Source organism: Odontesthes bonariensis, chromosome 21 (genome assembly GCF_027942865.1).
Source record: "Odontesthes bonariensis isolate fOdoBon6 chromosome 21, fOdoBon6.hap1, whole genome shotgun sequence".
NCBI classification, from domain to species: domain Eukaryota; kingdom Metazoa; phylum Chordata; class Actinopteri; order Atheriniformes; family Atherinopsidae; genus Odontesthes; species Odontesthes bonariensis.
In genome coordinates, this window is record NC_134526.1 from 13,945,140 (window position 1) to 13,970,624 (window position 25,485).

Here is a 25,485-nt window from a genome sequence, read left to right on the forward strand (position 1 = left end):
CTCCCAGGACTCCCTTTGCTTAACATGTAACATGTAAATCCACCCGTGCTGCCAATTGTGTATTCATGGTCACTTTAATCCCAGATCAAACAACCAGTACCAGTTAAGGTTCTTAATGCTGACCCTCAGGCCATTTTTCTTGTGGCACATCTGCTCTCTGCTACAGCTCTGAAACAGTTTTAGAATGTCCAGCAATACTGTATTACAATCTTTGCACCTTGCTGTATGGATTTGCAGTGATACTTATTTACTTATTTGTTTCTATTGTAGCCCAATGTGCCTTACCATTTGTTAAGTAGTTTCCAACACTTGTTTATCTTTGATTATTATTATTTTTTTTTACCCAGATTAAAATAAATCCCTGCACAGTTATTCCAATAGAGATGTAAACGCGACTTCCACCACCTAAAACTGGCCTTACTTTTTAAATAAAATCAGAGGCCAACAGTGTCTGCAGGAGCTCATTACCGTGCTCATTACTGTTCACCTCAGTGCGCCTTATTGTCCACAAGAGGTCAGACACTAACAGCAGAAGTCATAAATAGTGCAGGGAGTACTCCTGCCTATTCAGGCAGCCAAAAGTTCAGTCCACAGCACACTTTCTTTCATGAGACTCAGTTAGATAGTGCGATCGAAATTTTGAATATCATTGGAATTAAAAAAGCCAATATCAGGAGAAGAAGCAGTACAAGCTGCTGACATCCTTATGGAACAACGTCTGCTCTGAAAGTTTGGACCGGTATCACTATGGTTCATATTGGCATTTTGCAAATTTGTTGATACAGCTCTAGGACCGTCCATCTCTTTCTCCAGAGCAGGATTTCGGTTTGTTTCCATGAGTTAGAAAAGTGGGTCGCCGCCTGGCCCACTTGAAGAAACTGTTGTAACCCCTCCCACATCAAAGGAGGCAGGTCGAGTCTTGACATCGGGTGCAAACCCCCGGACCGTTATGTTTATATTGACAATGTGCGTAACTAAGCAGTTAGCGCACAGCCATGGGAATTGGAGAAGAAATATGTGACATTCCTCCTTATTTGAAAAGTTTAACAATAAAAGAATTTACGCTTTAATTCTCTGGTTACAGAAGCTACGATCGTCTTTTTCTTTATTTCTTTTCTTTTTCTTTTTTTCTCACCATTCGCCCAACCAAGGAATATTTGAGTCTCAAAGAGAAACTCGTGTTCAACGGTTGGCAGGACTGACTCTTCAGGCAGTAATGGCTATTGCCAGACTTGATTATGTTGCTCCGTGGTGGACGTACTGGCTGCACAATTTCCCACATTTCAATTTCTTATTCCAGTCGGTCGACAGCAGTTTCAAACCGGAGGAGGCAAACTATCAGCAGGTTGGTAACTGTACTTGTACGTAGAAGAAAAAAAAATCTGTTGTTGAACACCGGCTTTCATTAACAATAGTATGTCAAAGTAGGGTTTGCAATAAAATGTAGTTACACATTTCTGTGCTGAGAATGACTCACTCTCACAAAAATATGTTCAACTCTCAAATGCAAGGAAGTAGGAACCCAATTGATCTGCAGTTCTCACATGATAACACATGACCTGTATTAAGTATTTTAACCATGTAGTTGCCCAGGTGATACAAACTTGGCATCTCTATGTAGTGTATTCACCCATGAATGTTTGGAATTATTTGAGTGAAATGGGAAATCTTTTGGTTGTTATATTCTTTTATATGATCTAACAGTCAGTATGATCACATGTGGCAAGTTGTTTTCACATTTTATTGCTAGTCTGCATATGGGTTGCAGGTATCCCGGTTTCAATTGATCTTACTGAAAACAAATATTTTAGATTTTTACGACGATCACTGCAGATATCTCGGATCTGTTCAAGGACAAATGACTTAGCCGTCAACCGTGTGACGTTCAGTTTCAGAAGTTCACAATTGAATCCTTGATTTCTAAGACTAACACTCTGGACATGTGTAAAGCAATTCTCACCAGGAACCTCCTAACTCTGGACAGTGGACTTCCCCTAGAAATATGTGATGTGATTTCTGGAATGTTTATCCTGTCCAACGCTACATGTTGAAATATTCACTTAACTTGCGCAACCAAAGTTAAAATATCTGTAAAATATCTTAGTGCAAGTAAGTGGAGATCTTTAATTACAGTTCTGATGAGAGAAAATATAATTTTAAGAGTACTGTTCTGTATCTCTGAAATTTTGATTGATTGAATTTTGAAATGGCTTGTCATAAGAATACTCACCCAGAAATATTGCTGGGTGTTGCACTGATGCCTTCAACTCTCAGCTGAGGTTGGACTTGATGACTGCTCATCCTTACACAATACACAACATATTTTCTATTGAAGACGATTGTGTTTAGTCCATTCCATCGCAGTCTTTTTTTTATATTATTTGATTGTGTGAGAAATGACTAAAATAAACAGTTTTGACAGTGCATCATAATTTCCCAAGGGTTAATTTACACAGCCACTGAGAGAATGTAAATGTTACTGTTTAGAGATGGGGACTGACTGCAGGCAGCATGAACTGGGTTATTATGGACAAAATAGACAGTTTGGAAGCCAATACTAGATACTGATGACTAGTTGTGCCATAATGTTCCATCTGCAGTCCATCACTGCAATGATATATGTATATTGTGGCTATATTTTTTGTCCTTAATTTCCTCATCTTCCTCTGTTGTTATGTCTTTTTGACATTTTGTTGCAAATGTAAGCAATGTAATGTTGTTTATAGTTGCTGTAGCTATATAGCATAGTGCTAAACATAACAGCATTATGATATCATACAGTCGCCACATAGTATGAGAAATGTAATTAAAAAATCTTGATGGAGTTCAATGACGTTCTTGCACCCATTATTTCTCTTGGGTCTTCTAACAAATAAATCAAGGGCTAAAAGGTATGGGCTGAATTTTTCAGTTTTGGTAAGGACATGTATGTCCAAGTGGCTCTGTAGGCCTATGTGTGTTGTTACTAAGAAACTTCTCTTTCGTGTTAAAGTCCCTGAATGTATTTCTTTCACATATCAGTGTCCATCGTTGAATTCCAGCACTGTCATAATGGCTTAGTCACAGAGGCTATGGTAGTTTGCAGGACTGACTTTTCTCAGACATTTACTACCTTTGAGAAAATTGGAAAATGAAAGGGAAGTTAGAAACGCATTCCTTACAGCTAGCTTTCGACTGTGTAATTGAATTAAACAGGCACACTTAAGCATTTTATACAAACATCATTTGGATAAGATAAAGGATCAGTATCTTCTAGTTAATGATTGTATCGTAGTTGTTTTGTGTTTTTCTCTCTTCTTCACCATCACGCATTTCATTCAGTGAAAATTAAAGTGTTTACAAGTTTAATTACTAAATAATTGTGTGGAAAATTATTGGATCAAGGGGAGCAGCATTGTTCTCATGAAGGGCCTGGACTGAATTGTAAAGACAGAAAACCTAACCAGGGTTGAACTCATCTTTGCCTCTACTCAAATCCACTTCTAGCTCATCAGCAGCACCTTCCACAAAACAATTAGCAAATCATTGGATTAAAAGTTTGACCTTGGTGAGGCAGCCCAGCTGGCTGTGAATCATCAAGCCACTGATGGTTTTTATTACAGAATAGTTCTTTACTTCTTCTTATTTTTGTTTTAAGTCAGTTTACGTTAACTTTAATGCGTGTAAAATTTGTAGCGATTTGTAATATTCAAATTGCTAAACTACTGGTTTAGATAAACTAGGAACAAAATAGGACTCAGTGTAACATAACTTCAGACATGTTACAGTGATAATGCTGTCCAGGTGGAATGATTCTCTGTAATCAGCCAGACAAGGACTCTCTAAACTTGTGGGTATTAGAACTTACTGAAAAGCATTACTAAGTAAAATTAAGGTTATGCTCTTGTATAACTTGTATTTAGACTAACCATGTGCTAAAATAATATGTGTTTGTGCCCTTAATAGGAAACTACTATAAATAATATGGATTCTCCAATCTGGATACAATGCTGATACTACATTGACTGAGCTGAGCTGCTTCGGTTTCAGTGTTTGAGTTGTGCACTAATATGAAAATAAAATTATGGGAATTTATTACTATACTATTATCAAAAGACTTAGTGAGAAGTAAGCAACTAAAAACTGTTGGCAAGATTGCTTTGTAAAACTGTCAAAGGAAATTTACAAAAAATCCAAGAAATGCCCCTTTTTCACTTTCAGCACTCTGACATATATTCTGTATGCCTTTATTTGCTATGCAAATAGTTTAAAATACAATGTTCCATGCTGCTTTTTCTACATCAATGTCCTCTGTGTCTCTCCAGTCTTCGGGCCTCAAATCTTTTGCACATTAAGAAATCACAAGACTGACTGAAAGCCATAGTGTCACATGGTGCTCCCCTCCCACAGCCTTGGCTCCTTTTTGCTTTCTTCTCAGCCATAGTCCAAGCTGATGTGGCAGTTGGCAGAAAAATGAAGTATTATTTAGTATGTGCCCTAAGGCCACAAAGGTTTGTGCTTCCTTCAGTCCTTTTTTTTTTGCTCTGGGCTACAGTCAGCAGTGATAATGCTGATGTTAAGGATGAGATAGCAACATACTAACCTCAAAAAGCATTTCTGCCTTTTGATATTGGCTGGCTGCTTTGAGTTAGAAAGTCAGTCTCATGGGTGATGGGGTCAGCATCCTGAGACCTCACATAACAGCTCTTTGACAAACTATTGACTGATTCTTCAGGATGAAATTACATCTTAATCATGACTTTAACATATGGCATCTTTGTTTTGTCTTCCTCAGTCCCTGATACTTCTAGCTTGTGTCGGTGCTTTTGGGCTTGGACTAAGCCTGCTGGTTCTGTCAGTGTACCTGGTGTGCTTGTGCTGCTGCCACAGAGACCTGGATGAAGACACCAAAAGGCCCGATACCTGCTGTGTCACCTGGGTTTCCGTCATCACAGGTCTCATCATATGGTGAGTATCAATGAAAATATTACTGTGTTTGTTGTTTTACCACAACTGTACATGGACACATGTATGGTCATCCAGTTGTTTCACACAAAAATTACTAAAACTCTTTGCTGAGTAGGATTTAATTCAATTCTATCTGTCATTTGCTTTCTTAATTGTCATTACTACATCAGAACATCAACCCAGTGAACAGTTCGACTGAAGTATACCATACTGTCTATATGCTTTTGAAATGATCTGGGTAACCATAGAACACTTGCTTCTTCTCCTTGTTAGATTTCTATGACTTCAGTTGTTTTAAAGCACTGACCCCATACACTGTATTTCTCTACACTCTGTCCTCAGTTGAAAATTGACACCTGTAGTTGAACTGCCACGACTATTTGAAAGCCTCAGAATGCTCAGCTCATCATCTACCTGCTTTAGCCAGTACAGTGCAAGGATTACAGATGTTGAAGGTATTGCTATAGTTTAATCACACAGCCAAACTGTTGGACTCTCTGGTTCTAATTAAAGTACAGTAAGACATGACATTATTTGTAAGCATGGACTCTCTACTGTTGTAATTAATAATTACAATAATACAGACTTGGTTTTCTGTGTTTGTCAGAACACCTGTCATTCTAATTTAAAATATAGGGTCATTGGTTTGACCTAAGGGACACATTAACAATTATTAGCAGTTGACGATAAAGCATACTCTAATTTTCCACTGTATTTACACATTAAGCCTTTTTTTCCAGTGTATTTTCGCTTGTCTGGTGGTGAATAATTGATTAGATTTGGGTGTGCTTTCTGTTGCTTTCTGACAATTCTGTGACTGAGTCACGTTAGTCGGGTTATCATTCACCAGCAAAGCTAATCTCTGAGACAGTGTTGAAATCAGGTTCTAAGCAAATAAACTAGGCTTCATGGTGTTGCCAGAGTCTAGCTTGTATGTTATATTGCTTAAGGTTGTAATTCTAAAGAGAGACAAAAAAAATGCCTCCCAAAAATTGGAAGTTCTCAATCCCAGATACGGCTGAGCACGTGACTGCCTTTATCCAAAGCATGCTTAATTTCCACCTGTGAATGTGGATTTCACCAGATATCGATGTTTTTATCCAGTGGAATTAAGTGAATCTCTGGGGATATCTTGATATATATCATATCTTGGAGGGCACCAGTCAGTTGCATGAGTTAATTGTTTGCTGGCTTAAAGCAGAAACAGCTGTTGAATCATGTCACTTTAATCTTTGCCTGGTTTGATGTGATTCATAAAAGGGTTTTTCAATTGTCCCTGATGTTCATCAAGTCGTCATCAAAACAGGCAAAAAAAAAAAAACACTTAAAGAAAATGACCAAAAATGGCAATGGAAACCCAGCTGCTATGTGTTCTATTGGATTATATAAATGAGAAATTCTTAAATCATGTGTTTTTTGTGTATTTGTGTATTATGTTTATATGTGTTGCATACATTTTTGTCATATGGGTTTCATCTGTACATTCACAATAATTATGCCTGCTTTTGGATGCACCGCCGTGTAAACATAAACAGGCAGGGATCTTTTTATAAATCCTTCAGGGCAAAATTGTCATAAATAAGTGTACTTTTGTATATGATATAATTCCAGAAATTGTTCTAAAATGAAAGAGCACAAATTTGTCCCAAAACGCCTTGATTCAATTTGTGCACTGATCCACTCAAACTTGTGACAGTTTTGGGCTTTAACTTTGTTAGCTCTCTTTATTCATACCAAGCCACTATACAGTACACGAGGCCTGTTGTGACGCTAAGTGATTGGGCATGATGCTGTTATATAAGGTCTTGACCTTACTACGTTAAGTTCTCAGTCATGACTTATGTTAAGATTTGGCACTTTATTGACACAATTGAATTTTAAGCAAAGGAGTGTTTGGAGTGATCTTACTGTTCTCATTCCCACAATGGAATATAAGGTGTATACAGAAAGGTTTCAGACCTTTTAGAATTATACAATTTGTTATGTTTCACACTCATCTTGATTTTTCTTTTCAGTAACAAAGCAACACAGATCTTTAGAGTGGACATTTATTAAGAACAAAACACACACAGAAACATTCCATTTATAGCAGTATTCTTTATTCTTTATTCTTTATTATGACATGTGCACCTGAGCTCTGCTGCATGATCTTTTTAACGTTGAGATACTTCTTCTCCTTGATTTGGAATGATAAGCTTTCTGCTCAGGCCTTGGTCGGTCAAATGAACAGAGAACCCTATAAATCTCTATAAATGTGAACCAATATTCACATTCAATGAGAAGCAATATCCTCTGATCTGATAAAAGTACAGTATTTGGCCACAATTCCGTAATCACTATGTATGGACAAAACGTTACACTGAACATCACCTTATTCTGTAGACTTTTCTTTCTTTCTTTCTTTCTTTCTTTCTTTCTTTCTTTCTTTCTTTCTTTCTTTCTTTCTTTCTTTCTTTCTTTCTATTCTTGTCAGAATAGAAACATTAAGCATCAACAAGGAAGCTGCAGACAAAAACACAGAAACTTTGTGAAATTACCGATCTACCCCTACGAGAGTCTGGAGTTAAACCTACTAGAGAAATCATCTCTGGAGAAATCAAAGAATAGTTGTGCGGTAAAGCTTCTCTTTCTGAGCAGAGCATATGTTTAAACTTCTGACAGTTTACTGGTGTTATTCCTAATAGATATTTTGATCCGTAGCAGGATCCTTTGATTCATAGTGAGCTTGTTATGTTTCATAGCTCAACACATTGAGATTCAATACATCAAATCAGTGTCCCTGCATTTGTGAATGAAGGGCACATCAGGTCTAAGATGGCCTATAGCAAAGATGGAAATACAAAGATAAACAAAAAATGTAAAAAGGAACTAGCTGTACTTCTTTATCTGTTTATGTCCTTTTGAAGGTTCTGTGTTTATGCATAATGTGCCGCTTTTTAAGTGTGTGACCCCTGGCTTCTGTTATATACTCATATACTTATATATTCATCTGCAGACTGGCTTTTGTTTATATAAATGGTTGCTTTCTTAATTTGATAACATAGTAAAAATAAGGCAGTTATTCAGTCAGTCATACAGTTTGTGAATCCTTGAGTCATCCTTGAAGGAACCAAATATCCTCGAGTTTAACAGTGTTCACTTTGCGTGTTGAGTCAAACGGATGTAGAGAACCTTTGCACAGCCACAAAAAATGTAATACTTCCCTTGAGGCTTAACTGCTCATGATGTTTTGTCTCATTTCTGTTTCATTACTGTGTCATTAGCTGGTCTGGGTCATTTTGGCTACACAGTTAATTAAGAATTCACTGTGAAAGCCAACACAGAAAAGCTTAAACACAGATGTCATCAATAGCATCAAGCTCATTTATGTGTGTCTTTTAACCAGCTGAATTAGGTAATTCTATAACCGCATCTACGCAGTTTGGCTCAAAAGAACTGCTGTAATTGTATCTTTTTTTTCCCCTCAGATATAATATGTCCCTAGTGTTCCTAATCATAACTAGAGATAATTAGTTTAGTGGAAAAGAAACAGGCAGTGTTTTTTATTCTACTTACAAAAGGACAACGGGAAAACACAAAAAAGAACGAACACCTACATTGCCTTCCAAAGAATTTGTCAGGTGTGGAGGGAAAGTTTTTGTGACTGAATTCATTTGAATTTGAGATCAAAACATGAGTCAACAATGAGCCAAAGTGAGGCAGGTGCATCTATTTTGTCATTTTATGCAAAGAGACAATTCAGTCTTGAATCTTTATTTATTTATTTGTTTTTGCAAAAGTAAGTTAACAGATGACAGTTCAAGGAGAAAAAAAAAAATCACGTTTTTGCCTGCACAGGCCTGTGATGGGTTTAGAACTGGAGTACATGAATACTTTACTATCTTATCAAGATATAGTTCATCAGGCCCTCATAGAAGCAGCTTTCAGTTTACAAATGGCTTTGAGATATGTGACAAAAAATATCATCACATTAACATCCTTTATCGGCTGCCTGAGTGCTGCCCTTCAGTCTGCTTAACACTGTCCATTGTACTTGATAAAAGTATGACCATATTTCTCCATATCCATTTTTGGAGCACGCCCACAATAGCGCAAGCTCACCCCTTCTCACTGCTTGCAGCAAGACAGGCAGCCAGAAGTTGCCATATATTTCAAAAGCTCCTCTCTTGACAAAAAAACAGTTATTCAAAAGGCTCAAATGTTGCAAAAGAAGCTTTTGGGTAGCAACAATACAACTCAGCAAGCCTGGCTTCGGCTGTAGAGGGGAGGGACCGATGCAGTGTGAGTGTGTGTGTGTGTGTTGCCCGTTTGATAAAGACAAAAGAAGAGGGGCTAAATTAATGTGTTTCATACAGCGCTATAATAAAAGAAGACATTGCTATTTTGGATGGTAAAAAATGACTGAATCAATAATTACCTCAACTTTGGAGAATAAGTCTCACCTCTCTTTTTCCGCCTCTTGTTAGGTCCACTTTTTCTCCCTCACACACATTCAGTACTTTTCCCTGCTGATAGCTTAAACGAATTCTGTGGTAATAAATGAGCATGAATTTTGACAAAATGGCCACACACGTGGGCCTTCTTTTAAGATTTTCTTCCAAAGCACAGTCAAAACCTTTGACACAATTCAGATACAAGACAATGCACTTATATTTACGTAGATGTGTATAAACGTATGGTGTACTGACTCTAGGGGGGTGGGGAATAATCCTCAATTTAACAAATATAAAAATATATTCAGTTTAGCTTATATCCGTATGACAATGATCAATCCGTGTAATAGTGGGTAGAAGAAAAAACAAACAAACAAGCAAAACAAAATGACTGCTATATGTATAGGATGGGACGTGATGTAAGTCTGGCATACTCATCTTGTGGCTCTTGTCTGCAGCCTTCAGTTGTGTCAATCAATCAAAATATAGAAACAAGATATATAGACTTTATCAGTAGGTAATGTAGTCTTCATTACATTATTTTGATTATGGGGGAAAAAAATTGCATTGTAGCACTGCATCCTAATTGTAATCATTATAACTCCTGCTTTATGTTGTGTGATTGATGAGCTCTCTAATCAATGGAAAGTTACCATATAAGCCGTCAAAAGTGTTAATAATCTCCAAATTTTTATAGGAAAACCATACTGCAACTAAGTATATTTGTTCATGTTACTGCAAACTGGTAATGGTAGAGGTGTACTGACTCTAGGGGTGCTGGGAATAATCCTCCCTTTTACAGAGGCTCAGGCATAGTCTCAAAAGGCTGCAGGAAGGTAAGAGATATGGATTGGATGAATTCCTCTTGGATATGGCAACCTGAATTCTGAAGTTCAAACTAGTACCTGAAACTAAAGGTATGATATTTCCTAATTTAAAATGTTACTGTAGAATGGGATACACAAAACACACCGAGGTAGTAATAGATGAAGAGAATTTAATGGAAAAAATATGAAAAAAATATTTTGTCAATCTGCTCCTGATTCACACCATCCCAGCCCATATGGTAGCAGATGAACATGATGTGTGAAACAAGCACAGTAGGATATCTATTTTTTCTCCTGACGGTATTATAAAAGTACAAAACTGGTATTAAATTACTCCTAAGTATGTACATATTTTTACCACATGTTTGCACTTTGCACTATTCAGACAACCTCATGTAGCTCATGGCCAAGAAATAGCATAAAATAAACAAAAATCATTATTTATTCATTTGTTTTATTTAAATCTCTACTTTTCTCTCCTCAGTTCTGCTGTAGGAGTGGGTTTCTATGGGAACAGCGAGACCAATGATGGGGTGTACCAGCTGACCTACTCACTTTACAATGCCAATCACACACTGGGTGGCATCAACAGTCTGGTGAGAGAAGCATGCCAACCTTTGCTCTGCAGTCGACAAAAGCAACATCGTTTACATAGAATATTGTTTCTGAAATAAATCAATCTTTTTTTTAATTCTTTCATTTTTGTTATTTACAACCTTACTTCCAAAAGAGCTGGGATGCTGCAGAATTTCTTGATAAAGGCAAAATGCGATCTCATAACAGGAGGGTGTTCCAAAATATTTGGGAAAGGGGTCACAAAAAAACTGGAAGAGTAATCGCAGCCAGCATTGAACCCACTGAACCGGCAGAGGTGAAACGTGTATTAGATGAGTTAACCTAAATAAAAGCACAGTTAGCGCAGTGAAACAGTATACAATATAAGTGTAAAATTACTTTTGTGAAAATGAACTCAAATAAAAGTAAAAAGAAACTTACTGATGTAACTTTTTTAACTATGCGAATGTCAACATGGAAATTGCTCCCAAGAATCTTTCTCACTCAGATGCGCAAGAACCTACATCAAAGTTAAACACATTTAGCTGTGCCATGCTACAATGCTCATACAATTTTTACGCTAATCCATCCTTAACTTTTTTGAGGACCAAATAGACACACAAATAAACCATACCAATCACATAAACGTCTTGGCACAGGATATGTTTTCTAAACAAACAAAATTGTACTAAATTTTGCGGCAGCATTGCCTCATTGAAAACATTCACTCTAGTGAATGTAATGAATGCTGTTGATGAGCTGTGGGTTTACAAGTGTCTTGCAGCTATCGTCCTGCTGCTGCTCATCCATGCATCCTTGTTTTGGAAGAGACTTTTGTCTGAGCCTTTTCCTCGCTGATATATTACCAGCTTGCACCGGACTTCCTGGTACTACCATCACGATACAATGTTTAGGCCTTTTTAAGATTACAAAGATGTTTGTGAATATTTTGGTCAAAACCCTTCAAATTGATCTTGGTTTTTGAATGTTTGATTGCCTTTTGCATATTTAAAGGATAGTAATTATTATGTGATGGCAATAGAGCTATAACAGTCAGTTGAATTGAAATTGAGTCACAGTCTGTCCTGCTGGTGACAACAGAATACACAGGAGGGCTCACCGTCTCCCTGAACTCACCGAAAGGCATCATATTTACAACTGTCCCTTGATTAACCTTAAAGAGGCTTGGAAGTGGTCTCGTTCTGATGATTTTCATTGTGCTGCTTTCTCAGATAGATTGAATCTTACACTGACCTCTCCCTGCAATATCACTGTCAGACATAATCATGCAGGCTCAACTGTTGACAGTATGAGGACAAGCTTCTACTTTTAGGTGCTAGGAAAAAAAGGATATGGTAAACAACTGATGGACAAATGAGCCTAGATGATTCAAAACAGACAAAGCTAAGGGGTACAGTTGCTGTATAATAATCTACAGTGAAAGTGAAGACGTATGGTACATACTGTAGAGATATTGTTGTCATGAAAAAAGAAGAAGCGCTGAGGACTTTTCGATAAAACACCTACAGGCAGCGCTTCCCAGTGCCAGGCAGGTGCTTTGTGGACATGGGCCCTTAATAGATTCATTTTGTCAGCTTCAAAACATGATATGTTGTTTTTGTACTATTTTCAGTTTGTACTCTTGACTTTTAATTATTTTTTCAACAATTGCATGACTTTTATTTTTCATTTAGAATTTTTTCACACAGTTTTTGGGGAACGCGGTTGTATAACTGTTGAAATTGAATGATTTCCTGGTGATATCAGTGTGATCTGGCCAAGCAGTTGATGATTTATAAAATATGAACACAAATGTTACTGTGAAAAACTGCTCGGCCCATGCTTTTTGTATTACTAATAATGACTAACATTTAGGTAATGACAGAGGCATGATCCTCACATGGTTTGTTACTTCATTCTTTTTTGGAAGCACTGTATTACAGCTGGTTAGCAACAGAGCTCTTCCTCTAAACATGGGATGCTCATCTGTCTCCAAGCAGCACCTCACTGCATGTGGTCTGTTTACACTTTTTGTCACAGTGGGAGAATTTTGGTGACTGCTGTCTGAGGATTTGTAAATAGGGTTTATTTCTATGTAACTCCTGACCTGCATTCGGTGAAGTTATTTTGGGAGGCTTAGGGGCAGGGTGGAGGAGGGAGAATAAGAACACTGCCTTTCAAGAAGCAGTAATCACAATAGGAAAAAAGAGGATCAGCTCCCATCTGCTGTGCATTGATGGATGTTAAGCTTCTCTTCTTTCCATGCAATCTTACCATCTACAATGAGGGTGTTTGTGTGTGTGCCTTTGTGTGCATGACCATGTCTGTATCATATTCACTTGAAGTGCTCAGATGTTCGCATATCGTATAAATGTATGGAAAGATCAGTGGCCATACTCTCATTGAAGTGCTCTTGTTGTCTGGGAAGTGATAGCAAAAAATCGAGATTTGTATGATTTGTATCTAATTTGGGCCAGAATCATATCAAAACATCTTGATTAGCAGTGATATCCATTTACATTTACATACATTTTACTCAAGATATCTTCAAACAAGCTAAAATAGAAAGTTATTAAAAATACATACAGTTTATTTCATAATTGCTGTGTTTAACTCCATTATTTGGAGCTTGATATATAAAATATCATGGGGAATTGTGTAGTGCTTCGTGCTGCATGTAGTTGATGGGATTCAACTCACTGTTGTCTTTCTCTGAGGTATCTTGGTATTGATTTGATCCTAAAGCATGATGGATACTATGGCTACACGAGAAGAGTAGATCTTCCCCAGGGATACAAATGCTCTTTCATGTGCAAAAATCTAGCACAGTGCTTTCAGTGCTGATGATTAGGTTCTTGGGTCTGTGATAATTCTTTACTGTTGACTTGCCAAATCTTCTTATCAAAATTCGTTTTTGTTTCTGTTTACTTTGTTTAAAAGTAATAACTTCTGTATTTCTCTTTGATTTAAACACTTGAAGGCCTTTTATCTTGTTTGATTTCACATTAAATGTGTGGAAACGAGAGCAACCGCATGTCTGCTTCTCGAGGCTCCAGTTAGGTCAGTGATTTAGAATGTGAGATGTTTGACTTTTCTGATGGCTTTTAAGGGCTTCTCATCACGAAATGTGTATTATCAGAGTCTGAAAGTGATTACCATGTGTCACTGATGGAAAGATTGGATGAAGAGGACCATTCTCCTTTTTCTATTGAAGGGAGCTTTTGATTGTCCACACACATTTTGTATTTCAACCTTGATTCATATGTTCAGGTTGCAATATTAACTTCTCTTCGCTGCTGCCAGGAAATAATGGTAAGAGAACATGGCAATCACACTCTATCAAAATGCGTGTTTCCAATTTGCAGCAGCGCTTACTCTCTTTGAGAGTACTGTGCTTCCTCTTTGAAATTGAAAGCTGCCTGGTGATTCTTGGAACAAAATGATTGCTACTTTCTGCATCATATATCAGTTCCCATAAATTTCTCTTCATGGGATCCTGTTTCTAAATTTATAACCTTTATTGAGTTTAAAGTGTTGGGATCATATATTGTTTTATTCCTCAAGTTAATACAGTCATGTAAAATTCACCAAAGACTTTAAAGAGAGCAGCCGCACGTGAAATTGGCATTTAGGGTTGAGCTGCTGTGAGTCTCATTTTACAAGTGTGTCCAGTTTAGGGAGGATCCTCCTTGTTGACCTGATTTTCTGTAAAAGAGAGCCTTAATCCATTTTAAAAGAAGACAGGACAGTCCAGATTAGGGAAATGTGGATCACTCCTTGCAGCTAGCTGATGGACTTCATTTCTCACAGCCAGGCGGATTGGTGTGCAGATAAGATTTGAATCGTTGTGGCAGGAACTGTGAGGGATGATGAACATAGGGCTGGGGAGCGAGAGCAGTTTACCAGCAATCACATTCTCTACCCTTTGAGATTGCGTGAATAGAGGAAAAGGGCCTGTATCTTTGCTCCATCTATGCATTGGCCCTCATTCTGGGGTCTTACTTAGAAACCAGCAGTTGCATCGATCAGTAAAATTTAATCAACAGTGTGACGTTTTTGCAGTGTCAGTTGCAGTGTCAAGGAGACAAAGACACACTGTCTTCTTTGTGGTGAATTTTCATAGTGTGAGAATGAACAGTCACACTCAGAAAAGAAAAAAAGAAATCAGATAAAGAAACTGGGCCTGCTACTGGTCCATTATGCTGAGCGTATTTAATGGCCCTGTCACACTGTTGCGTATGGCACTAGCGTATGAAAATTATCACTCATACGCTGGTATACGCTGACATATGCCAGGGGAACGTTAGGCATAGGTTGTATACGTTTCAAGCACGCTGGCATACGTTGTCATACGTTGGCATACGCTGAGGCAGAAATAAATTTTTGAACATGCTCAAAACTTTTGTGCGTATGGTTAATACGCTAAGCATACGCTTGGCATACGCTGAATACGCTAGAGGTACGATATAGGTACGTTACTGATAGGTCGAGAACGCTGGACATAAATTGCCATATGTTGGCATGAAGGTGTACCGTACAGCTAGCATATTTATAGCCTCCGCCCGTCTGCCGCCTCCATCTCCGCCCGTCTGGCGGAGATGGAGGCAGCAGGCAACCGACGATTCACGGGAGCGGTCAGGAGGAGGAGTTTGGGATCTTGATCGCTCAGAAGCATGTAACTCATCAGCCGCAGGTGCATCAGGCATTTCAGCAGGTTTGGGTGAGAATGATTCTTGTGTTTTTTTGCCTTTTCCTCGGCCCAGGGCCCGGGCAAACGACGATTGCTTCTTGGGAGGCATGATCGAGATGAATGTCTCGAGAGATGTTGATAGCGCGTCGTCTACTGCAATAATGGAGCAATGTGGAAAGGCTGCTGAGTTAATGGCGTTGCCCCTGGCAACCAATAGCGTCTTCTGCCAACATGGCCGACCGGCCGACTGGAGTCACGTGACTCCTCATTCTCAATAGGCGCGTTGAAACGTACGCTGGGCATGCGCAGTTCATATGCTACTCATACGCTAGTCATTCTTTATTTTCAAGGACTTTTCGTGCGTATGATTAATTTTCATACGCAACTCATACGCTTCTCTCATACGCAACAGTGTGACAGGGCCATAACATGCTCCCACAATTTGCAGCAGTTTACCAAATTTGTTGCAACAAAAATTAAAAGGAGCAAATGCCACGTGTTCTTTTTATAAATATCAGTCAAATAAGTAGTGTCTTCTTCATCAAATGGGCTTGGAAAACTTTAACAAATGGCACTGCACTTTTTTAGAGCAAATGTTCTCGAGGCTCCAAGTTGAAAGGGCTTAAATAAAAAAATTAAAACAGGAGTGATTGCACTGCACGCCAGCACCTGACTTGCTTAGCTCAGCACAAACACTGGAAACAACAGTAAACCAAGCTACACAAAACCAAATCAGTTTGAGTTTGCAGCCTTTAAAGAACACTAATTGTGTTATGTATCCTGTATCTTTAAATTTGACAAAAAACAATGTGCTGTTGGACAAAAATATCAATAAAAATTGCAGATGTTTGCTTGTTTTCTTCAGTTTCCAGCTTTTGTGCTAAGCTAAGCTAACTGTTTGATCGTTGAAACCAGGGAACTATAGAAATATCAGCCTTCCCGTGTCATGGTTTCTGTAAGCAAATGAGCATGTTTCCTAAAATATTAAATGAAATGTAAAAATACTTTATTGATTCCAAAGGGAAATTGCATTATTATGTTATATACTTGTAAATGATATGATATTAGTTGTTTATTAGTGACTTCTGTTACTGTTGCAGATTCAGTGGCAGGGTAAGCCTTTTGGTTACTTTTTTAGAGAATAACTGTCTGATTAATATCACTTAAATTTAAAAAAAAAAATCAGCTGCTGTGGCTCTTTTTCTTAGTTTTCCTTCCTATCTTATGATTAGCTCAATTTGATTGTAGTTCTGTTGATATTGTAAAAATGCACTTGTATTTGCTTCATTATTACATTGTTTTTGTTCAAACAGAAAGATAAATTCTATTTACTCTATTCACCATGCTTGCTTCCACCTCTGCTCTCACTATCAAAGAACCCTGTGATAACAGGCCTCCCTTGATTTGTTATCAGTTTTCCACCCTAACAGTGTTTATCTGAATTAAACACACAGTTAAGGAGGAAAAAGTTTATCTTTATCTTTTCCCAAGGGAGAGCTCCTTTGTCTCTTGTGCCTCATGCTATATTTTCAATCTGTTTTTTTTCTTCTTTTTTTTCTATAGAATAACTGTCTTTTATGAATTTATTTATGTTCCTGTTTCAGTCTGACCCTATATTTCCACTGACTCTACATCACCCCGCCTCCTGCCGTATTGCAATTTTAATTTCCTTTTTATTCTGTTTTTGTAGGTTGCAGGGTCTCGGGGCAATGTGGAAGGTGGTCTCAAACAGCACATGGAACGCCTTGATGAGATCTTTGCTGCAAGGGCCGACTACCTCCAAGCTCTGCGCTTCATCCAGCTAATGGTCAACAATGTCATCCGTGAGCTGACTGCTCTGCCAGACATCACCACAACTAAGGTTGACTTGGCAGACATTGCAAACCAAACAGCTTTCCTTGAGTATTACAGGTAGGTGGAGCCTTAGCAACTCCCCTAAAGTGATAGAGATTACTTTATTTAATTTGTGTTTGAATGGAGTAAACATGCTGCTCTGAATGGGATTAAAGGTGATCGTGAACAGACACAGAGCAGATGGGATTTTATCGATCTCCCCTCCATAACACACACTGGAAAAGCTCTATTTTTCCTGATTGCTGAATAAAATGAAAGTGGATATTGAACTAATTTTCCACTGTGTAGTTAGCTCTAATTTGTGTACGTACAATGCCCTCACGCAATGCCACACATGGCAGACTGTCTCTTCAAGCACAAATGATTTCCATTACCTGAGAAGGTGGTTACATTGACTGTTGATGACTCAATGGTGTTCTCTAAAAATGAATAGATACATTCATTGATAAATTAAGAGTAAAGGAAAATAAGCGATACATTTAATTCAATAAACAGAGAAGAAATACTTCTGAATGATTCAAATGTTCAGCAGTTCAGCATTACCCTTGGACGGGAATTGTTGGTTTATTAAGTACGAAAGGCTGCTGCTTCAAATAACATACAGTAATGAAATGCACAGTAGACCTTATCATGCTGTTGTGCCTCCAGGTCACCATTCACAGTATAGTCTTATTAACAGCCTGTCATTTGCCTAACTTGTAGGGTTATTTTCTGTAGACTTACAATACGTATGCCAAGTTAAAATTGTATGGCACTTTCTGGGTACACACTTGGTTAATCAGGAACCAGCAGCTTATATTGATGCTTCTGTGATCAACATCAATTGATTACTTTGTGCTGATGGTCACTTTTTTCCCTGGTTACGTTGAAGATCGACAGTCTTAGAAACCTCTCATGCAGCCCTGCATTTTCTTTTCACTTTGCTCAAAGGAAGTTTGCGTTTTTCCATCTCTTAATATCATATCATCATTTTTGGATAGAATTAAACACACTTGTGATTAAGTTGACTAACCTATGTAATGGTCATGTATTTGAATGGAAAATAGAAATAGTGAAAGCTTCCATTGTTTTGAGAACAACACATACTGAACACATACTGTACTATCACAGTAATTCCCTAAAAAGGAATAGGTTGAAGCGGAAGGTTTTTAAGCCTATCTTATACCAACCAATAAATTGCATACAGAAAACTGAAGGCCTTGAAAGACCTAAGATACTCCATAGTAACATTAAATTCTATTTTAACAGCCTTCCATCCGTTCATTTTCTATACCCATCATATATCCTTAATCTTTTTGTAAAAACAATAAAGAATGAGTGTACATGGAAACTGCCATATTCAAATAAAGCTGCTCACGTTCACATATCCTGACCCCCCCCCCGCATCGAAAGGTACTACCTCCAGTAGGGGTCCTTAGGCAAGACCCCCTTACGCTACCTGCCTATGAGAGTAAGTCGCTTTGGATAAAAGCGTTTGCCAAATGCATAAACAAAACATAATTAACATATTTCTCTGTTTATTTTGTCATACTGCTAGACATGTCACAAATCTTGACAGAAAATCTGCCCATTAGGACTATGTGTCAGTTTGATGTCAGTTATAGCATTTCCAGTCTGTTCCTCTATTATAATAAAATCTTGATTTTATAACCACAGCTCTTTAGATATACAATGATCTCCCCCAGAGAAAGTTAGAAGCAGCAGAACATTTTCTTACACTCTCCACAGTGTCACAATGTTGGACATACTTAGTTTGATAACTTGATTCCCCTACACCTCCTCTATAAAAAATATAGATAACCTTCATTAGTTATGATACGATTCTCTTAACTTTATAAAAAACTGTTGAATGCAAACAGGAAGGCTATTGTACAATAAAGTTGCTTTGTATATTTTGAGTAGCAATATATGTACATATCAGGGAGCTGGAATGTATACAAATTTTATGGATTGAATAATTTGACAAATTTGATATATTATTGGAATAGTCCTTTTTTAGAATGTAATTATTCGGTCTACATTTGATTAAAAATTTGTTTGCCCAAATTTCCACAAAATATTACGTATATTGCATTTATATAGAACACTATGGTATACAAGAAGACTTTCATCCATTAAAGGATAAGACCGGTTTTTTGACATTGGGCCCTTGATTTCACATTATAACATGATGTTCTACTCACCCCTGCTTGTTGTTGGTCATTTGGAGCTGTTCCGAAGATATTCGAGAGGAGTCTGGCTGCTCTCTTGAGATATTCGGCCATGAAACGGTTTCCTTTGGGCAAGTTTATACAGGCACAAACTATGCTGTTTATAATTTATTAATTACTGTACACTAGCACTGATAACGTGGAGGTGCGTCGCTTACTTAAAAAAATCCGGGTTACTAATTTTGAATTTTAGCCGAATGAATAAATAGGCAGCAGGTCTGTGGGCTGTCTGTGGTAGTAGCACGACGATGACGTCAGTAACACCCACTTTACGACAAAAATTCAAAATTACAGTAACCCGGATTTTTTTAAGTAAGCGACGCACCTCCACGTTATCAGTGCTAATGTAGAGTAATTAATAAATTATAAACAGCATAGTTTGTGCCTGTATAAACTTGCCCATAGGAAACCGTTTCATGGCCGAATATCTCAAGAGAGCAGCCAGACGCCTCGCGAATATCTTCGGAACAGCTCCAAATGACCAACAACAAGCAGGGGTGAGTAGAACATCATGTTATAATGTGAAATCAAGGGCCCAATGTCAAAAAAACGGTCTTATCCTTTAAATCCCCTTATTATGTGGATTTTATTAAAAACCTGACTGAATTATGGAATTCATTTCTGTACCTCTCATATCTGCTACTTGTAACTCCTGGAATGATAAAGCAAAAGTAACCACTATTGTACCATTAGCAGTGACACAATATCCCTACATTAATATCTTACACATCCCTACATGGCCCCACATGGTGTGTCCTTTCTGCATTGACATCAGATCTTCTTTTGGAATACACTTTTCCGACACTGATCCCCTTGGTCTTGATTGGATTTCATGTAGCTATTGAACAGCCCTCAGCAGGGTTTTATTGATGAACAGAAAATGTTACAGCAAACCCAGTGTTATTTGAACAAAGAAAAAATGATGCAATTCTGTTTTCTAATACTATATTATTCTCTTTTCTGCTTCTGAATTCAGTTCTTTCCTGTGCTTCTGCAGTTCTGTTTACATAGAAAAAGTGCTCAGCTTCTATTAACATGACCTCATCTGTAAGCAAAGGAATGGCCAGTCTACAGTTTATTTAGTCCATGGGAGTACATCTGCTTTTCTTTGTGAACATGAAGGAACTATGATCTCAACTGACTTAAGTGTACAGGTTTGCTGCTCTGCTACAGATACACCACGGCCACCTTGTGTCTGTCTGTAGTATCCGGGAAGTATGCCTGTTTGTGTGACATCTTGCACATCTATGTTTTTGCTGTAGCTGTACCTTTACCGTGCTACCAGGGCATGATGAGTTATAGATGAGTCATAAGAATCCCCATTTGTGTGGATGGTCAGAACACACACACTTTAAACCAAGACTCAGTGTTGGCCATTCCTGTAAAGGACATTTTCAAAGGAGAATGAAAAATTGATGTCTATGGATTGGTGGTATTGAATTATTAAGCCCAACAAGCTCGAAATTACCTGAACAGATGGACTCTAACTAGGGAGACAAGAGTGCTTTTATAAAACACACACAGATCTAACACATTCAGTCTTGAACATATGTTGATCCCACACTTACTGAGGCTTGTGCATGTGCATGAAGGGTGCTGTCTGGGATTTGTTATTGATGCTTCATTTCCCTGTCTTTTAGATGGCTAAGTTATCTGCTGTTGCTGATCCTGGATTTGGTCATCTGCTTGGCCATGTGTTTGGGTATGGCAAAGCAGTCCCAATGTCTGCTTATCACGTAGGTACCATGAGTTTGTATGTAGATGTATTTGCTTTTTATTTAAGTCTGAGGCTATTTTTTTCTTTTGCAGTAAATATTTAGTCTAATTGAGAAACTATCGACAGACAGGGCGTCAGCCAACCTCTCTGGCACAATTTATACTGATGCACTCCATTAAGAACTCACATGATGGTATCACATCTCCAGATAGCCCTTATTTCTCCTCAGTAACTTCCCCTTTTCTTTGCACATACAGTTATAGCAGCTTTACAGTACCATAACCTCAATCAAACCAGCTGAGTCCAAAACTCTGACAGAAATTGGAAGTCACTGGAGGAACATTGGGTTCAGTAAACTGCAGCCAGTGATTCAAACCACGACTGATGTCTGACAAGCAAATCCACAATCCAGACTCCTCATCCCATTTGCCCAATTTAGTGCAACCTACATGTCAGTGTTAGCGGATGGTGCGCAGGATCACTCCTCACATCCCTCTCTAATGGCCCTCACTAATGCCTATTGATCGCCTGGGCAGGATACGTCTGCTCCCTTAACTAATTATTAAGTGCTCTCAGGCTGCTTTATTGGTGCTTTCAAGAAGGTCCGAGGAGTGAGTTGAAAGGCAAAGCTCTTGCAGGCCTTTTTAGATCCATCAGGGGACCACATTTTTTCTCTTTTTACATGATTTATCTACTTCAAACTCATAACTCTATTACAAGCTTATGCCAGTGGTCACTTTGAATTTTTTGTTGAGTAGGAAGAGCTTTTTAAAAAAATGTTTCTTCATGCATTGTTGAGGTCCTGTCGAACACTCTTTGAAAAAATGTGGTTAGATGGGGCAGCAGCTTTTGATCGGCACTGACATCTTGCAGTGATTGACTACTAATACACATGGAGAAATCAAGTTGCAGGAAGTGTTCTAAAAAAGGTTCATAGCTTTGTCATTCCACTTGTAAGGTGGTAGGGTAAAAGCGCTTTACAATGTAAGTCAGGACATTTTTATTCCATATTATCTGTAACTTTTAAACATTTCTGCACCACTAACAACAAAAATGTACCTTTATGATCTGCTAACAAAATGCACCTTTTAGCAGCACAGAACATACCTTTAAAGGCTGATGCTTCATAACGCAAAGCCTCTGACGCTCGGACGCAGAGCCTCTGCGAGCGTCAAAATCTTGACAACTCCCCCACGCAGAGGCTCTGCACGCGTTGTCGTGCACCTCAGAAAAATCCTGACTACGCGACAGACGCACGCAGACCACCAACGGAAGTGCGCAGACAAAAGCGGCTGTGATTGGTCCTCGGTGTGCTTTTCCGGTTGTCTGTGTGGCTTCCTCCTTTGCATTTTCGCCAACTCCAATAAAAGAAGCTGTTCTTCTTCGATGTCGAGCAACTCCAGATCCATATCTTGCGTACACTTTTTTTTTTTTTTTTGAAAGATAAACACTTCCGCCGGCGCTGCCGAAGTTCTCGTCACCGCCCACCGAAATTCTCGCGAGGGGAAACTGCTGTGCGTCCCGAGAAATTCCAGACCGAGGTTGCAGAACCATAACATGAAAAGTGGTTCGCGACCAGAGCAAAGCAACACGTCAAGACGATAGACGCAGAACTATAATCCGCCCTTAACTCCACAAACCATTTTCTATACCTGCTCCATACTTTGTATGGTCGAGAAGGAGCTGTGGCTTATCCAAGCTGTCATTGGGCAAGAGGCCAGCTTCTCCTTTTACAGGTTACTAAACCATTACAGGGTTAACACAGAGACAAACCAGGCGTGTTCATGCTCACGTCTGTGGTCAATTTAGAATCACCATTTAACCTGTCACCTGTTTTTGGACTATGAGAGGAAAATTCCTGGAAAAAACCCACACAGGCACAGGGAGAACATATGAACTCCAAACAAACAGAAAGGCCCAGGAACCTGCTTGTTATAAGATTAGAGTGCTAACCAATACACCAATGTGAAGCAACTGAAGTGAGGAGTAACTATGATGGCAAGTGGAAGCATGTAACTCCATGATACTGATTGAGTAAACAAACTCAAACTTTACGCAATTTTTTTTCTAAAAAAAAAAAAGAATAAAAGCTCCTAATAAACGATTAATAATTTAGACTGTAAATGTGCCTTTACATTAAGTTTCTTAAAGGTGAAATCATAGAGGTGCCTAGTAATGTGCCTTGTTTGTCAGACAACTTATGAATGGAGGCTGAAGATCCTTGTCGCAGCCAGTCAGGGACTCAATCCCATGCTGGCTGTGACTCCAGCCCTTTGCTGCATGTCATCCACTTCTCTCCTCCCCAGTTATACTGGTTGATTCAAAGCCATTAAATCCCCTCAAAAGTCTCTTAAGAATGTACAATTATCTACAATTAGTCGGCAGTCACGATTATGTATGTTACGTCCCGTGCCATTTCAGAACCTTAAAGGGTACTTTTCTGAAACGTTTGAGTTCAGAAGAGAGATCTTTATTTTTCTGTGTTCACATCATGTGTACAGCCAGTAAGATTGATGCTCTTACAATCCAGCATAACATAATTTATGTTATTAATCTCAGAATTATAATCCTAATTTGTTGCAGTTTGATTATAATTCTTCAAACATATTTCTGAATACAGTGCCTTTTCAAAAGAATCAAGCCAACAATTTAAAGTACATTTGACTCTATATAATTTTATAATAGATCAAATTTCAGTTTCATGGTTTACTCTACAAAGCACCATGACAGTTGGGCCATTGTCTTCAGGCAGAAAGAGAACAATTTCCAAACAAAAGCTGAGAAGAATAAATAAACTGGTTGAAAATGGGCCTAATGATCACAGGAAGGGTACAAAGATAAAATATTATTCATCAGATTCTCACCATATTTCTTTGTCTTTTGTATATATCTCCCTGTCACCCCCACCATCTCCACCCCATCCCTCCCATTTGCTCCAGGATCATAGGGTTTGCTATACTGTCTGTGATCCTGAGCTGGGCCTCACTTGGAACTGGCACTGCTACAGCTGTGGTGAGTAAACAATGCCTGTATTTGTTTAAAATTCTACTGCAATTGCTTTATTTATCTATTTATCAATTTTCCAAAATAAATTGAAATGATTGAATTGAGATGTACTGCAATCAAATCATCATATGCACTCAAATCCACAGTTGATTATAACTGGTTTGTATTCAGAATCCCGCTTGTATCACATGTGATTCATCCCTTGTTTTTCTCAATAAACTTGTGGACAAACTTTTGAACATGTTAGCTTCTTAAAAGGTTTCTATATCTGTCTGTGTGGTTTACAGTAAGCTCTTTTCTAAGGTCAACCTTGCAGTAAAGCTGATTACATATCTTTAGTTGTATAGGTTCGAGAGCACTTAGCCCTGCTGTAAATAAAGCGGCTTTCTACTTTCTAGTTTTAATTGCTGCCTCTGCTTTCTAAACAATCTCTTTGTTTGGTTTGCTCAGTTTTATTTCTCTTCCAGGCCCTCTTATTTCTGACAGATTGCTCTATCTTCAAGACTATGCACCATGTGTTCAGTACATCTGGGCTTAGTGCATTTAATGGTGCTTGAATTAGGGGCACTGTAGGGGTTCATGATTCCAGCCTTCCTCCATCCCTTATGTCCACTGTATCCTATCCCTGATTTCCCTGTCCCCTGTAGGGAAATTTCACATCTGTGAATTATCCCTCGGGATTTGACATCTTGACAGCTGTTTCAAGTGAGGCAGAGTGGAGAAAGGCGTGAATAGATGTTAACCTTAAATTAACCACATGGATTTGAATCGCACACATCTGTTGTTTTTTGTTTTGGTGAAGACTTTCTGCAGCAGTAATGTCAAACTGTCAATATATCTAACAATGACAGTAGCTTAGGATATGTTGCATTATAGCTGGACATGACCCGACACTGAAACCTTTCACCTTTCATGTCAGCTCGTCCAGAATAGTTGACTGTAAAGCTTGTGGGTATCTTACATCTGTCACACATTAGAATGTTGTGTCATGGATAAGCGGAGGTAAACTCATCCATTGACTATTTATCTCTCTTTGGCATCCTCTAAATTAAGAAACAGATATGCTTTGCATCATGTGTCAGTGGGTTGATAGGTGGGCTAGTGATCCAGATAAAGTTGTATAACAAAGAACCAACCTTGTCTTCAATGTGGAACAGTATGCGAAACAAGCAATTAAACTTGTTGCACAAAATTTTGTGCCTTTTGAGCGGAAAGGTGATGATGGTGGTGTCCTAGAAAACACTCA

General features: G+C 38.3%; 1 protein-coding gene across 1 annotated transcript in view; it reads left to right on the forward strand.

Moving 5' to 3' along the window:
• Positions 1–1,212: 1,212 nt before the first annotated feature.
• LOC142371422 (protein tweety homolog 2-like) overlaps positions 1,213–25,485 on the forward strand; it is a 31,406-nt gene continuing 7,133 nt past the window's right edge. The window contains exons 1-6 of the mRNA XM_075454085.1: positions 1,213–1,345; positions 4,775–4,947; positions 10,692–10,803; positions 17,143–17,363; positions 21,157–21,252; positions 24,173–24,245. Of these exons, the coding sequence (XP_075310200.1) occupies positions 1,217–1,345; positions 4,775–4,947; positions 10,692–10,803; positions 17,143–17,363; positions 21,157–21,252; positions 24,173–24,245 (804 nt within the window). The 5' untranslated portion in view covers positions 1,213–1,216. The remainder of the gene's footprint in view (positions 1,346–4,774; positions 4,948–10,691; positions 10,804–17,142; positions 17,364–21,156; positions 21,253–24,172; positions 24,246–25,485) is intronic.